Source organism: Equus asinus, chromosome 9 (genome assembly GCF_041296235.1).
Source record: "Equus asinus isolate D_3611 breed Donkey chromosome 9, EquAss-T2T_v2, whole genome shotgun sequence".
Taxonomy (NCBI): Eukaryota; Metazoa; Chordata; class Mammalia; order Perissodactyla; family Equidae; genus Equus; species Equus asinus.
In genome coordinates, this window is record NC_091798.1 from 7,590,088 (window position 1) to 7,606,898 (window position 16,811).

The window sequence follows — 16,811 nt, forward strand, 5'->3', positions numbered from 1 at the left end:
ACACAAAAAAAGACAAGGATTTAGCTTTCAACTAGTAACACATGGTAAAAGGGCAGGTGGATGCTGGGAGGGAAAAATATGTGGGAGAGGTAGGAGATAGAATGCTCTCATGGTGTGCATGGCCTGGAGGACTTTGGCATTCCTGAGTTATAAATAATTATTAGTCAGGACAAAAGCTCAGAGCTAAGAAGCTTCTATAGAGAAAAACTGATGTAACCCAAGAAAGAGAGGTTAGGTGAGCACAACTCTGAGGCTGCATTTCAATGAAACTGTGTCTACTTTATTATTTTTAAGGGCTCTTAAAAGCAGTTCAACCTCTCCAAGTCTGTGGGCCCAGTGAGCATTTCTGGGAGCACCTGTCATTGGTGCCTTGAGGACGGGAGGGGTCCCGAGACAGCACTACTCAGGAAAACCAGTACCTTCCACCTTAGTGGATTGCTGCTTCAGCTTTAAGTTCTTTGCGTGGGTCTTCCCCAGGTAGTGCGACTGGGCCACGACAGGGGAGGAAAAGGTCATGTTACAGATGGGGCAGCACTGGTTCTTGTCTTTGCTTCTGCTGCTCTTCTGGTTAGGAGAAAGAACACAGGTCTGATCACGCCATTGCCCAGCCAGAAAATCTTCAATGGTTCCCCACTGCCCACAGGAGAATGGGCATTCAAGGCCCCCTTCATACACTAACCCCAACCTACCTTTCTGGATTCTTCTCCAGCTACTTCATCCCAGGGTCTACTCACCACTCCCCACTTTATTCTCTGTTGCTTCCTTGCTTTGCTTAGGCCATTCCTCTTGCCTAGAAATGGTCTTCCCTTCTTTCCTGCCTGGCATATGTCTGCCTAGCCTTCGAGGACTAGATTTTTATTTTTATTTATTTATTTTTTTGAGGAAGATTAGCCCTGAGCTAACTGCTGCCAACCCTCCTCTTTATGCTGAGGAAGACTGGCCCTGAGCTAACATCTGTGCCCATCTTCCTCTACTTTATATGTGGGACACCTGTCACAGCATGGCTTGACAAGCAGTGCCTTGTCCTCACCCAGGATCCCAACCGGCGAACCCCAGGCCGCCAAAGTGGAACGTGCGCACTTAACCACTGCTCCACCGGGCCGGCCCCGAGGACTAGATTAAATATCTCCTCTTATGGGAGACTTCTACTCAAGAAAATCATTCAGTAAACAATTATCAAGCCTCTCTGTGTGAGTATTCCAGGAAGAACTCATCTTGTTCCTCTTTTGTACTCCCAGAGTGCATGAACTAAGACCTCTTATACCACTTGTCACCCTAAACTGACAGTGTCATAGCTTAGGAGGCTTTTCTGTGAACTTAAGTGCAATATTTGGGCATGGACCGTTTGACTCATCTTTGTTTCCTATCCGTAGCACCCTGCTGAAGTCTGGCACACAGCAGATGCTCAGGGTTTGCTGAACAAGCAGACCACTGGGTTTTATTTGTTGATTATGATTAGGCTAGGAAACAATCTATTTCAAACCTACATCAGGGGCTTCTAGCCTTTCTCTGAGAAGGTTTGATCTCTGAATAAAGTATTCACTGTAAGACAGCATTTTGCAACCTTGACACTATTGACATTTGGGGCTGGATAATTCTTTGTTGCAGGGGAGGAGCCTGTGATCCATGTGAACTACTGGGCCACCTGAGAGTTAAAGGAACCAAGATACAAAGAGGTAAGGTGACTTGCCCAGGGTCACAGAGTTGATCTTGTCTTTCTGAATTCCAAATCATAAGGAGAAGGGCAACCAGGGGATGCATCCAGTGAATTTGGAGAAAGGATGAGTAATGTCCTTTCAAACCTGTGGTCACTATAACAGGAGGCACAGTTTGTAAACTTATTCATTGAGTGCCCACTGAGGAACTGGAATTTTACCTTATCATGCCTTCAGGAGGCAGAATTATGATCTCCGTTGTACGGGTGAAGCACAGAAAGCTTAAGTGACGTGCCCAAAGTCACCCAACCAGTAAGCTGCAGAGCTAGTATCAGACCTTAGTCTGCTGACTTCTCATCCAATGACATTTGTACAGCCCCTTCTGGAACAAAAATAATAGCATTCCTGAGAGACTGAGGTTGTTTCAGCATAATTCTCACAGTGTTTCTAAGCCAAAAAGGAAATGTGTTTCCATCTCAATCAGAGGAGGCATTTGGAAAGGTGTTCCTTCCACATGTTTATTAGGAACATTCAAGTGCTGAACTCGGCTCTTTTCCCTGGATCTTAAGAAAGCAAAGAGCCTGGCTTCCTTCCACTTTCTCTCCTGGAGCAGTGACCTGGCAGCTTCCTGCCTACTCCAACAAACCATGAGTGGTAATGCCTATCCATGGCTCCATTTACTGAGCCCCTCCTATGTGCCAGGCTCTGTCTTGGGTGCTTTTTATAAACGTTCCCTCATTTTAGTTTGGAAAAATCCTAAAAGGTAGTTGATAGTGGCATCCTCATTTTTATAGAGGAAGAAATCAAGGCTCAGAGAAGTAATAAGATTTGCCCAAGTCACACGACAGGGCTGGGACTTGAAGCCAAGTCAGTCTGACTCAAAGCCCACATTCTTTCCACCACACCAACCTGCCTGCTGGCTTCCCTGGGAAGCGAGCGGTCTCATTATGGCAGCTGGATTACCTGATCTGAGTCTAGCTTCTTCGTTTCCCCCTTTAATGTCTCCATTCCATGGATTGCTAGGTATCTCTTCACTTTGTTGGCATGTTTTTTGCTCTGCAAGAACCCAGGAAAAAGATCAAAGATAGCCAAATGCCATTTCATATCTAAGGCACTCAAAAACACTTACTAGATTTTCATCTGATTCACCCTCCTAAAAAGTTTTGAGGAGAGGGTCGAGGGGAAGAAATCTAGTTTACTGAGTTCCTACTCTGTTCAAGGCATTTAACATGCCGTCAGATCTAATCTTTACAACAATCTATGCAAAAATTATCATCATTTCTATCTTATACATGAGGAAACTGAGGCTGAGATGGTGAGGTTTCTTGCCCAAGATGAGAAGCAGAGTTGTGATTTGAACTCAGGTTTATTTAAAGCCAAAGTGCATACTTTCTACTGTACCAAGCTGCAAGGGAAGACATAAGTATAATGACCCTGATTTGGATGGGAGAGATGAGACTCAGAAAAATTAAGTCAATCTTCAAGTCATAGTCAACATGCATGGAGGCAACATGTGGTGGCTAAGAAGGGATCACTGTGCAAGCCAGGGAGAGGTGGGGGCTTGGGGCGGGTCTGGAAAGTAAAGCAGTTCTACAGCTCCAATGGCATACCTGGTAGTGTGCCAGCTTCTGGGACTCAGAAATGAGCAAGGCGCAGCAAACCTTACACTGGGTATTGGTGAAGAGACACTGGTTCTTCTGGATCATGTGCTCCACTACAGAAAGAAAAATAAAAAAATCTCTGAGTTAGAACCTGCCTCAAGAGCACCGTCTTTGAACCCTGCCTCAAACGCAGGCACTGAGTAATGGAATGCCATACTATTATATCTCAGCAAACTTCAGTCACTCCTTCCCTATTGCTTTTGTGACTCGTATCATGTTCTCACACAACCTACACTATTCCTTTATATATTTTTTTAAGATTTTATTTTTCCTTTTTCTCCCCAAAGCCCCCCAGTACAGAATCGTATATTTTAGTTGTGGATCCTTCTAGTTGTGGCCTGTGGGACGCCGCCTCAGCATGGCTTGATGAACAATGCCATGTCTGTGTCCAGGATCCAAACCGGTGAAACCTTGGGCTGCTGAAGCAGAGTGTGCGAACTTAACCACTAGGCCACAGGGCCGGCTCTCTTCCTTCATAATTTTCTGTAAGCCCACTTTCTTTCCCAAGTAAACTTAAAGAAGTTTCTTAAGATATAATTGACATAACATTATATTTGTTTCAGATGTAAAATATAATGATTCGATATTTGTATATATTGCAAAATGATGACTACAATAAGTTTAGTTAATATCCGTCATCAAACATAGTTACAAGTTTCTGATAGGAACTTTTCAGATCTACTCTCTTAGCAACTTTCAAATATACAACACAGCATTATTAGATATAGCCACTATGCTGTACAAGTAAACGCTTTTAAAAAGGAATCTTTAGATCATAAACTTAAGCAGATACCAATAAAAATAAATAAAACAGGGGCCAGCCTGGTGGTACAGCAGTTAAGTTCACATGTTCTGCTTTGGTGGCCGGGGGTTCACTGGTTCGGATCCCAGGTGCGGACCTACACACTGCTTGGCAAGCCATGCTGTGGTAGGCGTCCCACATATAAAGTAGAGGAAGATGGGCATAGATGTTAGCTCAGGCCCAGTCTTGCTCAGCAAAAAAGGAGGACTGGCCATAGATGTTAGCTCAGGGCTAATCTTCCTCAAAAAATAAAATAAAATAAAAATTAAAAAATCTTTAAAAAAATTAAATAAATAAAAAATAAATACAATAAAAGTGAAACAATTCTAGCCAGATACTGGTGCCAGAGGCTTTGAACTTTCCCCAAAAAGAACAATAAGAGAACAGCAACTGTGAAGACAGGCATTAAGACATGGTAGCACCCAAATGAGACTTCTTCCCAGATAGAATCAGAAGACTTGAAAAATTTGAAAAGGGAATAATTTTCTCACTGTTCTTTTTTTTTTAATTGCAATAATACATTCTGTATCTTTTTATTATTGATGGAACATTTTCTGTGGAATTAAAAATAAACGTTCAAATTTACTCCACTAAAAGATCAATAGCATTTTCTCATTATTTAAATTTACATTGTTGGGGCCAGCCCCACAGCTGAGTGCTTAAGTTTGTGTGCTCCGCTTCGCCAGCCCAGGATTCACCAGTTTGGATCCTGGGTGCGGACCTAGCACTGCCCATCAAGCCATGCTGTGGTGGCATCTCACATAGAAGAACTAAAATGACCTACAACTAGGATATACAACTACATGCTGGGGCTTTAGGGAGGGAAAAAAAGGAAGATTAGCAACAGATGTTAGCTCCAGGCCAATCTTCCTCACACACACACACAAATTTATATTGCTATAACCATACATACAGAATTGGTTAGAAAATCATATTGAGGTTTAGTTATTAAAAGACTAGAACATTCCTTTTCTATGGAAAGAATGTGAGTTTCTGTTTATTAAAGAAACAACAAAAATTGGTTTTCTTTTGAATTAATTAGAATATTTGAAAAGAAATTTTGGAGGATAAGTATTAGAAGACGCTGTTGGATGATTTTTTATCCTCAGAAGGAAAGGTAAATTAATCCTATTCTTATACAGTAAACATAAATTATTATTATCTAATACCAGTTAAATATTTGTGGTACAAATCATGGTTAGGAACTTGGGCTCTCATGGTATGCCAACTCAGATTCAAATCCTCCTGCTGTTACTTACTAGCTGTGTGATTTTATGGAAATTACTTAACCTCCATCCCACAGTTTTCCTCTGCATAAAATGGGAGTACTGGTAACATGTATCCCATAGAATGAATTCTCCTTGTGGTTTTCCATATAAAGCACTTAGCATAGTGCCTGGCCTAGGAAATGCTCAATCAGAAAGCTATACATCAAATTCTTTTCTGGGCCCTGTGGTTCTGAGCAAATTAATTATTTTCTATATTGTACCTATTATGATATTTCTTAATCCAGAATTTGATAACTGTTAAAATTTTTCCAGGGCCGGCCTGGTGGCACAGCAGTTAAGTTTGCATGTTCTCCTTCGGCGGCCCGGGGTTCACCGGTTCGGATCCTGGGTGTGGACATGGCACTGCTTGGCAAGCCATGCTGTGGTAGGCGTCCCACATATACAGTAGAGGAAGATGGGCATGGATGTTAGCTCAGGGCCAGTCTTCCTCAGCAAAAAGAGGACTGGCAGCAGATGTTAACTCAGGGCTAATCCTCCTCCTCAAAAAAAAATTTTTTTCTCACTGCTCTTGATCTGACTTTGAAACATCTAAAATCACCTAACACGAGTTCCACACAGTAGGAAACCATAGTATCAACCTGTTCTTAATTGTTGGGCCTGGAGAACAAAGCCTTACCTTTGGGGAGGGAGTAAATCTTACCCAAGGCATGAGTTCTATCATGACACTGATAACCTAAGGCAGAGTCCAGAAAACTGTGAAGGACAGAAAGCCCATGTATTTTATCTTCTACTCTGGACCAAAAAGTGGTCAAGATGCCTTGGAGGGAGGTTCCTTTTTTTTTTTGGAGAGAAGGTCAGTGTGGCTAGAGCATGGTAAATGGGAGAAAAATGGTAGGAAATAAAGTTGAAGAATAGCATGAGGTCTACTAGATCACGTTGAATGAATATAAGGCTTCATAAGTCATGATATGAATTACAGATTTTATTCTAAGTGCAATGAGAGGCAACAAGGTATGCCTTATGTTTTGAAAAGATTACTCTGATTACTGTGTCAGCAGACTGTATGGGGACAGGAATGGAAGCAGAGAGAACAAGGAGGAGGCTGGTGCAATGGATACCATACCAACAGAGCCTGGATGAGAATGCATGGCAGTGGAGACCTGAGAGGGCCCTAGGTAGCTACATATTCCTGGTCAACTCTGAGGCTCTCTGCACACACGCAGAGAAGAAACACAAAAGGGCCTGACAGAAAGTAAAAGCCAGGGCAGAATTTAAAATGGCCTTGAATGTGCTTCCCTACCAACACACAGATCCAACAGCAGAAGACTGAGACCTTACTGGTGCCAGGTGTTTGAGAACAAGCTCTACTGAATCACTGGCTGACCACTAAGCAACAGAGACAGAAATTAGAAAAAAAGAACCAAAATTGAGAATATTTGTTCTTAAAGTCTTCAGCTACCAAGTAAGCAGTTTTCTTCCAAACTTTGAGGGAGCCCAAACTATTCCATGCATAAAACCACATGGAGAGGCCCTGAGACTATCTGAAAAGAGAGGAATGCCTGCCCAGCCCCTACAAGTTCCATCCCACTGCTGTTTCAGCTCTAGCCACCATCTGACCGCAACTGCCTAAGAAACCCACAGACAGAACTGGTCAGCCAAGCCTTTCCTGAATTCCTGACCCACAAAAGCCAGGAGAGGTTCACAAGGTTGGAGGAACTAAGGTTCACGAAGGGAAAAAGAACTTAAATGAATTCAGAATTCTGAGAAGGTGGCCTGAATGTGCATCCCTGTTGCCCTGATATCCACATACAACTCTAATCCAACTACCTCTCCAGAGTGGGACAGGTTTGACATAGGAAATTAGGTGCTTAGAAAATCATTGGAAAGGCTGAAGGTAGTCAGTTGGGCCTCCAAAAACATCTCTAGGAACAATGTACAACTGTTCCAACAGGCAATAGAAGCCTCCATCACAGCCTTGCTAGAAGTAAGAAGCTCCCACTGTCATTAAACCTACCTCTCAACCTATGAAGCTGCAGCACGGATGCTAGAATGCTGATGTAGGAAGACCTCACAGTTCCATGACCTTTTTTGACAGCAACAACAGCCAATAGGCATGGGAATATGGTCTTCACTGCATTTCTGCCCTCCAAATCTTATGAGAAGGCATCTGATTGGCAGGATTTAATTTGTATCCATATTGTGGCCAACCAGAAGATGTATCAGGCTGAAGATGAGAGATCTAGATTATGAAGTACAGGGCTGATTTTCACAGAGTCAATGAAGTAGAACAGAGAGCACTAGTGTGGCAAAATAAGATAATTCATAAGCTTAAGAAATTTAGGGGAAGCAGTATTTAGGAGACAAAATGATCATCAAACTTCAATCCAAGTTACAACTGTCTTTGGGTGACTTAAGGTGCTTTAAGTTGCCTTAGGGCCAGAATGGCTGGTCATTGCATCACTAAGCTACCTCCCATATTCCAACTAATGGTGAACATTGCTGTTCTACAGTGATTTGCTATTCCTTGGGCCTAGATGTGGCCTTAGCCGCTTCAACTCAGCTCTACAGAAATTCACCAATTGACTGGAGTCAGTCCTTAGAGAGAGATGCAACTTACTTACTACCCCGCTTATTATAGTGTATTAGGAGCTAGTGGGTTTCTAGATAAAGCTATAGTTAGAAAGCAACAAATAAGAAAAGATCTGAGGAAAAGGAGGCTGGATATAACCTACCTGTGGGTCAGATTGGCTAGGCAGTATGGTATAACAGGCAGGGTGGTCTACAAGAATAAACTGGGCAGTTAGCCCCATTAAGGTCACTTAGTCTTAGTACTTCTGTCTATCCTGTGAATCCATATTGCTGATGGTCTCAAGAAGCTCACATTTTTATCATACTAAAAAGGCATGAAGAAAGCAAATGTAAGGGCATTGATGATGTGGTGCTAAAAAGTTTCCTACTTAAAATATGTATAAAACAGAGTCAAGCTGAAAGCACAATAAAAGCAATGAAAAATTCACTAGAGGAACTCAACAGCTGATTCAAAATGGCAGAAGAAAGAATCAGTGAACCAGACGATAGATGAATAGAAATATTCAATCTGGAGAACAGAGAGAGGGGCAGGCCCCATGGCCAAGTAATTTAAGTTCGTGCGCTCCACTTCAGTGGTCCAGGGTTTTGCCGGTTCAGATCCTGGGCGCAGATGTGGCACTGCTCATCAAGCCATGCCAAGGCAGTGTCCCACATAGCACAACCAGAGGCACTCACAACTAGAAAATACAAGTAAGTACTGGGGGGCTTTGGGGAGAAGAATAAGAAGAAAAAAGAAGATTGGCAGCACATGTTAGCTCAGGTGCCAATCTTTTAAAAAAACAAAACAAACAAACAAACAAAAAGAACAGAGAGAAAGAAAATTGAAGAATAATGAACAGAGCCTCAGGGACCTGTAGAACACATCAAGCATACCAACCTATGTGTAAGGGGAATCTCAGGAGAGAAGAGAGAGAAAGGAGCAGAAAAAATAATGTCTGAAAACTCCCCATATTTGATCAAAGAAAAACATTAATCTTAGGGCCAGCCCTGTGGTGCAGTGGTTAAGTTTACACATTTAGCTTCAGCAGCCTGGGGTTTGCAGGTTCGGATCCTGGGTGTGGACCTACGCACCGCTTGTAAAGCCATGCTTGTGGCAGGCATCCCACGTGTAAAACAGAGGAAGATGGGCATGGATGTTAGCTCAGGGCCAGTCTTCCTCAGCAAAAAGAGGAGTATTGGTGGCAGATATTAGTTCAGGGCTAATCTTCCTCAGAAAACAAACAAACAAACAAAAATATTAATCTACACATCCAAAAATCTGAAGGCCCCCAAAGTACGATAAATACGATGAGATTTACACCTAGACACATCTATTGAAAGATTAACTATTAAAAGATATAGACAGAAAATCTTGAAAGCATCTAGAGAAAAATGACTCATCATGTATAGTGGTACAATTCAATTAATGAGTTAACTTCTCATCTGAAACAACGAAGGCTAGAAGGCAGTGCAATGACATATTCAAAGTAGTGAGAAAGAATAAAACTGTCAACCAAGAACTCTATGTCCAGCAAAACTATCCTTCAAACACTATGCTAAGTGACCAAAGCCAGTCACAAAAGGCCACATATTATACAAGTCCATTTATATGAGATGTCAAGAATAGGTAAATCCATAGAAACAGAAAGGAGATAAGTAGTTGCCAGGGGTGACTGCTAATGGGTATAGGGTTTCTTTGTGGGGTGATGAAAATGTTCTGAAATTAGACAACGGTGATGGTTGCACAACTTTGTGAAAACACTAAACCCCAACAAATTGTACATTTGAAAAGGATGAACTTTATGGTATATGAATTATGGATCAATAAAGCTGTTATTAAAAAAATGGATATCCTTTAAGAATGAATAAAGACATTTCCAGACAAAGACTGAGAGAATTCATTGCTAGCAGGTCTGCTTTGCAAGAAATACTAAAGGAAACCCTTTAGGGTGAAAGGAGGTGATACTAAACGCTAACCTGAAACCAGAGGAAGAAATAAAGAATACCAGGGGCCTGGCCTTGTGGCCGAGTGGTTAAGTTCAAGCGCTCTGCTTCAGCGGCCCAGGGTTTCACCAGTTCGGATCTTGAGTGTGGACATGGCACCACTCATCAGGTCATGCTGAGCTGGCATGCCACATAGCACAACCAGAGGCACTCACAACTAGAATATACAACTACATACTGGGGGGATTTGGCGAAAAGAAGAAAAAAAAGAAAACTGGCAACAGATGTTAGCTCAGCTGTCAATCTTCAAAAAAAAAGAAAGAAAGAACACCAGAAATGGTAAATATGTAGGTTAATATACAAGAAGCTATAAGTATTTTTTTCTAATTTTTTCTCAACTTCTTTAAAAGACATAATATTGTATAAAGCAATAATTATGACACTGTATAATTAGGCTTATAACACATATAGATGTAATCTATAAGACAATAATAGCACAAAGCAGGGGGAGGAAAGGAGCTATATCAGAGGAACGTTTTTATATTTTACAAGATTTAAGTTAGTATTAATTTGAAGTAGACTGTGATGAGGAAGATGTATCTTGTAGTTCCTAGAGTACCACCAAGAAAATAACTTAAAAAAAAAGTCAACGGAAGAACTAAAATAGTATGCTAAAAAATACTGAAAACAAAAAACGCCAGTAAAGAGGAGGAAGAGAAGAACAGAACAGAAAGGAGATAAATAGCAAAATGGGAAATGCAAATCTAGCCAGATCAATAATTAGATTAAGTGCAAATAGTTTAAAGAGCCACTCAAAAGTCAGAGACTGTAAAAAGATAAAAAAGCAAGGGGCCAGCCCTGTGGCTGAGCAGTTAAGTTCGCATGCTCCACTTTGGCCGCCCAGGGTTTTGCAGGTTCGGATCCTGGGCACAGACATGGCACCGCTCATCAGGCCACGCTGAGGCAGCGTCCCACATGCCACAACTAGAAGAACCCACAGCTGAAAATATACAACTATGTACTGGGGGACTTTGGGGAGAAAAAGGAAGAAAAATCAAAAATAAAATCTTAAAAAAAAAAAAAGCAAGGTCCATACAATGGAATTCTATTTAGCAATAAAAAGGAATAACGTACTAATACATACTACAAATTGGCTGAACTTCAAAAACATGCTGAGTCAGAGAAGTCAAATGCAAAAGACTACACATTGAATGATTCTGTTCATATGAAAATGTCCAGAAAAGGTAAATTTATTGATTTATTTATTGAGGAAAATAAGCCCTGACCTAACATCTACTGCCAATCCACACCTGGGATCCGAACTGGTGAACCCTGGGCCATTAAAGCAGAATGTGCAAACCTAACCACTGCACCACTGGGCCAGCCCCAGAAAAGGTAAATTTATAGAGATAGAAAACAGATCAGTGGTTGCGTAGGGGAGAAGGTGGGAGTGGGGATTTAATGTAAAAGAGCATAAACTAGAGTGATGGAAATGCTCTAAAATTGGATTGTAGCTACACAACTCTATGCTTTTTTTTTTTTTTGAGGAAGATTGTCACTGAGCTAACATCTGTGCCAATCTTCCTCTATTTTATGTGGGATGCTGCCACAGCATGGCTTGACCAGTGGTGCTAGGTCTGTGCCCAGGATCTGAGCAGAGCACGCCAACCTAACCACTACACCACTGCGCCAGCCCCACACAATTCTGTACTTTTACTAAAAATCGTTGAATTGTACAGTTACAGTGGGTGAATTTTATGGTATGTAAATTACAACTCAATGAAAGTGCTTAGATAAAAACAAAACAAGGTGAGTAGAACTTGGGTGTTGAGGTATCTGCCTAGACCTTATCTAAATATTGGAGAAGTGGGGAGACTAGGGAAATGAAATGGGTGGCAAGTCACACTGTACATTCACACACACACAAACAGTTCACTTTTATGAGCACAGCTGCTGTGTTCTCTGCTTCAAGGTCCAGGGCATGCCTTCCCTGTCCCCTGAGGACAAAGGTCACTTCCTCTTTGTGCACTCCCAACTCTTAGACACTCCTCTTCACCACCCCCACTACATCATACTGACACGTCTCAGTGCCTGCTTCCTGGATTAGACTACAAGCCCCTCCAGGGCAAGGACAGCATCCCCCTCACTCCAGGGCCCAGCCAGTCCCGGGAAGACAGCAGGCATCAGTGGATGTTTGTTAAATTAACGAAAGGAAAATTGTGAGGGGGGAGGTGACTTTGTACCAAACAAGTCTGAAAGTATGAGGGTGACAGAGGGCCCATGTTAATTTAGGAATCAGACTAGACTAGTTTTTAAACTGGAGAAGTTTACACCAAGGTCTAGGTCTGTGAACCACCCCAAATTTAAACATATCTTCCTTGGATGTGGTTAAAAATTCAATTTTATCCCAGGGCAATGACTTCACAAGCAACATATTAAACTTTTCAAGATAAGTCTGTTCAGCAAACAAACCAACCATTAGAGAAATCTGCCTTCCCTGCAGGTTACCTGACAGGATGAGTGCTGAAGCCCAGACAGTTCGCGCTCTTCTGGGTTAGAGTTAAGCACCCGGCTCTGCTAAGGACTGTGAAGGGGGTCACACAAGCAGGTCAGGCCGGCTCTTTCCATCCTCGTCTTTCCATCTCCATCTTACCCAGTGCCAGGTCAAATGCAGAGCAAGCTGGGAAGCGTCAGCCCGCAAGGGTCCCGCCCCCCTGGGGGTAACCTTGTGTATCTTGTTCCCCACAACTTCGGGTGAAGCATGAGATTCAAAGCAGCTGGAGCCAAGGTACACCCCGGCCAGTTTCTCAGGCTCCTGCCCCCATCTCAGAAAAGGGACCCAGCTACTAGAGACCAGACACCTAGAAACAGGTAAACCAGGGCTCAGTCACCAAGGCCAGGAGGAACATGGGGATAAAGAGATGGCCTTCTAGAGCATTCGGATGTGTAGGGCGTGAGAAGGGAGGCAAGACACTAGGGGTGGGGGGGACCTGGAGACTGGGGCGATGGAGAAATGGTGAGGGGGCTCCGAGTCTGGCGGGGAGGGATCTGTGGGTCTCCGAGAAGGCATGGATAGGGGTAACCGTCCTCGAGTTTCCGAAGAGCTGCCCTCCGGCGGGTGAGCAAGCCGGGCTGAGCGTGAGAAGGCCCTGGGCCTCTGCGCGAGGGGGCCTGAATCCCGGGGCACGCGGCCTCGATGTCAGGGGACCCGGCCCTGGGCGCCCCGGCCCTGACCCGGCGCACGAGGCAGGGAGTCCGGGGCGCGTCACGCGTGGGGGCGGGCCGGGCGCCAGGGGGTGTGACCCGAAGCCCGGGGGCTGGTCCGCGTTTCCGCCACTCCCGGCGACACAGGCAGGCGGGCGCCAGGCTTCCTATCTCTGAGTCCCCCGGACTCACCTTCCTCCCTCCCCACTGGTTGGGCCCCGGACACTGCTTCCCACAGGCGGCGCGCCTTCTCACGGTCGAAGCGCAGCCCGTCCGGTTCCCGGCCCTCCCGCTCCTCCGAGCTGTTGTATAGCCGGGCCCCTCCGCTGTCCGCGGCCTCCGCGGCGCCCAACGCGGGATACTCCATCTTCCCCGTAAGTCCTAACCGGCCGATAGCCACGCTTGAGCCTTAGTCTCGCGAGATGTGAGTGGGCGAGGGCCTTAGCCCGGCCAACAAATCTCGCGAGATTTTGGGGCCGCAGTCCGCGTTGCGGCGCCGGCTCTGCTGCTTCCCTTACCACGCCGCTGTGGGGGACCTCGCTGCGTGTGATGTGCTTCCACAGCCGACTCTTCCCTCCAGGACCAGCTCGTGCGGTCCTTGGCTCAGGGTTTTCAGTTTGCTCACGGTCAACCTTTGACACTGCTCGTTTCGTTCTCGTGAAGGCCCTGTTATGTGGGACTATATTCTTCACTTCACTGGTAGGGAAACTGAGGCCCAGAACCTAGAAATGGTTTACTCAAGAGTTTGCTACTAGTAAGTGATAGAGCCCGGGACTCCACCTCCATGATTCGGTTACTGCTAATAATAAATAACATTTGAGTTCCAGGTGCTAATCCCCAGCCCAGTCCTCCCCCTAGACTCCTCTCCAACGCGACTGTCAAGCCGGAGCCACCATCTCCTGCCAAGGTTATTGTAGCAGAGTCCTCGATGGTGATGGTCGTTTCCCTTGCCCTTCAGGTAATCCCAGCACAGCAGCCCCAGCCATCCTATTGTAACAAGCCATTGACACCCGGTGCTCAAATTCTCCAACACCTTCCCATCTCACTCTTCTGCAAGCCAAAGTCCTTAGTTTAGCCAACAGGGTCCTACACAATCTGACTTCCCTTAACCTCCCTGACCTCATCTCCTATTGTTAGCCTCCAACCCCTTCATTCCTGTCCTAGTTACCCCGGCCTCCTGGAATGCATTTCCTCCTATAGTATCCTCATGGCTCAGTCTCTCGTTTCCTTCTCTGGCTACCCTATCTAAAATTTTACCCCTCCACACACACTCATGTCCTCCTTTCCTGCTTTATTGTCTTCTTCCTTAACACTTATAATTATCATAGTATATATTTTACTTTCTATCTTGTTTATTGTTTGTCTCCCTACTAGAAGGCATGTCCCAGGGAAGCAGGGATTTTTGTCTATTTTGTTCTCAGCTGAATCCCCAGGATCTTGAAGCAGAGCCTGGACCCTCACAGGTACATACAAAATATGTAATGTGTAAAATACGTTGAATGAATGAGACTTTTTTTTAAATTACTTTTTCTCCCCTAATCCCCCCTGCACACAGTTGCATATTTAAGTTGTGGGTCCCTCCAGCTGTGGCATGTGGACACTGCCTCAACATGGCCCGATGAGCGGCGCCATGTCTGCACCCAGGATCCGAACTGGGGAAACCCTGGCCCCTGAATGAGACTTTTAACATAATTATTTTATTTCAATCTCATTAATTCAAATGTTTATTGAGAGTTTACTATGAGCTAGATGTCATTTGGGCATTGGAATACAGTGATGAACAAGACAGGGAAGTTCTAGCAGAGTGTTTTTATTCTGGTGGAGGAGAGTATAAGAAAGAAGCCAACAGATAGTAATCAGTACTAAGGAGAAGATAAAACAGGAATACACATTATATGAAGGATGTGCAAGGACTGTTAGGATGGTCAGAGAAAGCCTCTGAAGGAATGACATTTGACCTGAGACCTGATTGATGAGAAGGGGATGACTCTGCAAAGAGCTGGGGAAGAATGTTCCAGGCACAGGAAACAGCAGGTGTAAAGACCCTGAGGCAGGAGTGAGCTTGCTGTGTTGGAGGAACAGAAAAAAGAACAGTATGGCTGGAGCCCGGTAAACATGGTGGAAAGTGGTATCAGAGAAGGCCAAAGAGAGAGAGAGAGATTTTTCTTGCCTGAGATCATACGGCTCATCAGTGGGATTTACTCATTTGTACTACAAATATTGACCACCAGCTCTGTGTCAGGCCTCATGCCAGGCTCTGGAGCTTCCAATGCAATAGATGACTAATGTTTATGCAATGCTTTACAGTTTATGAAGCACCTATAACATACATTATAACATTTAATCCTCAGGGTAGTTCTCCTATGAGGGATTCTTTCATATTTAACAATAAAGAAACAGACGAGGAGGGGCCGGCCCTGTGGCCGAGTGGTTAAATTCACATGCTCTGCTTCAGTGGCCCGGGGTTTCACGGGTTCGGATCCCGGGCGCGGACATGGCACCACTCAGTGGGTCATGTTGAGGTGGCGTCCCACATAGCACAACCTGAGGCACTCACAACTAGAATATACAACTATGTACTGGGGGGCTTTGGGGAGAAGAAAAAAAAAAGATTGGTAACAGATGTTAGCGCAGTTTCCAACCTTTAAAAAAAAAAAGCAGACGGGGAGAGGTAAAGGTATTATCAGGGTCACACAGCTGATTAGTGGCAGAGCCCATGCTTGAACACTGGTCCCCAGACTGCAAATCCATGTCTTTTTGCAGATACCAGATGATCATCCTAAAAGCCAATGACTATACATATTTATCTCAAAGAAGATTTCTAGTTACCCATTTTTGTGTAGCACGAGTTATTCAGCTAAAAATCTGAAGGGATAGAGGGCATTTTTGTTAAAATCCCGGAACTCACAAGGATGTTTTTTAACACAATGGAGCAAATCTTGGGAGTGGAGTATATACTGAAGATGTTGTGCATATTGTTGGAAAGCAGTCTCCCTCCCCCTACTCTCAATCCAATTAGATGCTCAAAATAATTTTCATTTATTCTCCAAAGAATGCAGTACTGTTTGTCCCCTGTGCCACTGAGGCAGAGTCCTGAGCTACAGCGCTGAATGTCTGAACAGCCCTCATTGTCACTAGTTTTCTGCTTTGTCTTCATGTAAGTGCTTCCAATAATGGCCCAGGCTTGGACTCCTTGCTGAGACCTGACAGTATAGGTGATGCCTTGTATTTGTGGGGCTGGCTTTTTATTTCTTCCCTGTGGAAAATGCGAACCAGTTCCCAACATATTCTACTGTGTATTGTTGCTATGGGAGAAGCACAATCCCAGGGAAATGGATTTGCCAAGGAGCAGGAATTTGCCACAGTTCAGCAAACATTTCAGTTGAATAAACATTGACTGTGTGTGCCCTCAAACCCATGCTACAGAGCTTAGTAAAATATGGTTCCTGCCCTCAGGGAGATTAAACTCTAGAGATGAAAGTATCTACTGTATACATGATATCAGACAGTATGTTACCCACTATTATAGAAGTGACAACTGTTTTGGTTGTACCCAGGATTTAATTTATAGAGGTGACTGAGTGATGACACAGGAGTTCAATGCCTTTGAAAGTTTCATTATGCACAGTTCCCAAGAGAGAGGGGCACGCCACACCATGCAGGGCCGTGTGGAAAAGTACCAGGGTTGGTCAGGAGGCAGAAGGAGTGAGAAGAGAGCATGACCCAGAGACTTTATTGTGTTTTCTGC

At 44.1% G+C, this 16,811-nt stretch overlaps 1 protein-coding gene and 1 long non-coding RNA gene across 23 annotated transcripts in view; one reads left to right on the plus strand and one right to left on the minus strand.

The window, feature by feature from the left end:
* ZNF346 (zinc finger protein 346) overlaps positions 1-13,494 on the minus strand; it is a 31,817-nt gene extending 18,323 nt beyond the window's left edge. For 8 of the 22 annotated variants that reach the window (XR_006532570.2, XR_006532571.2, XM_014834891.3 and 5 more), the window contains exons 1-4: positions 13,256-13,492; positions 3,266-3,369; positions 2,619-2,711; positions 420-564 (exon numbers count right to left, since the gene is read on the minus strand). Coding sequence is in view for 20 of the 22 variants with exons in the window: in XM_014834891.3 (XP_014690377.1) it covers positions 420-564; positions 2,619-2,711; positions 3,266-3,369; positions 13,256-13,430 (517 nt within the window). In the remaining 2 variants the exon portion in view is untranslated. Of the gene's footprint in view, positions 1-419; positions 565-2,618; positions 2,712-3,265; positions 3,370-12,367; positions 12,444-13,255 lie in introns of all 22 variants that reach the window. The other 14 variants (XM_070517042.1, XM_070517034.1, XM_044777625.2 and 11 more) reach the window with 6 other exon arrangements.
* Positions 13,495-13,890: 396 nt separating this feature from the next.
* Positions 13,891-14,526, plus strand: LOC123288938 (uncharacterized). Its single transcript, XR_006532572.2, has 2 exons — positions 13,891-14,021; positions 14,438-14,526. It is a non-coding gene; the product is annotated as an uncharacterized lncRNA (long non-coding RNA).
* Positions 14,527-16,811: the final 2,285 nt, after the last annotated feature.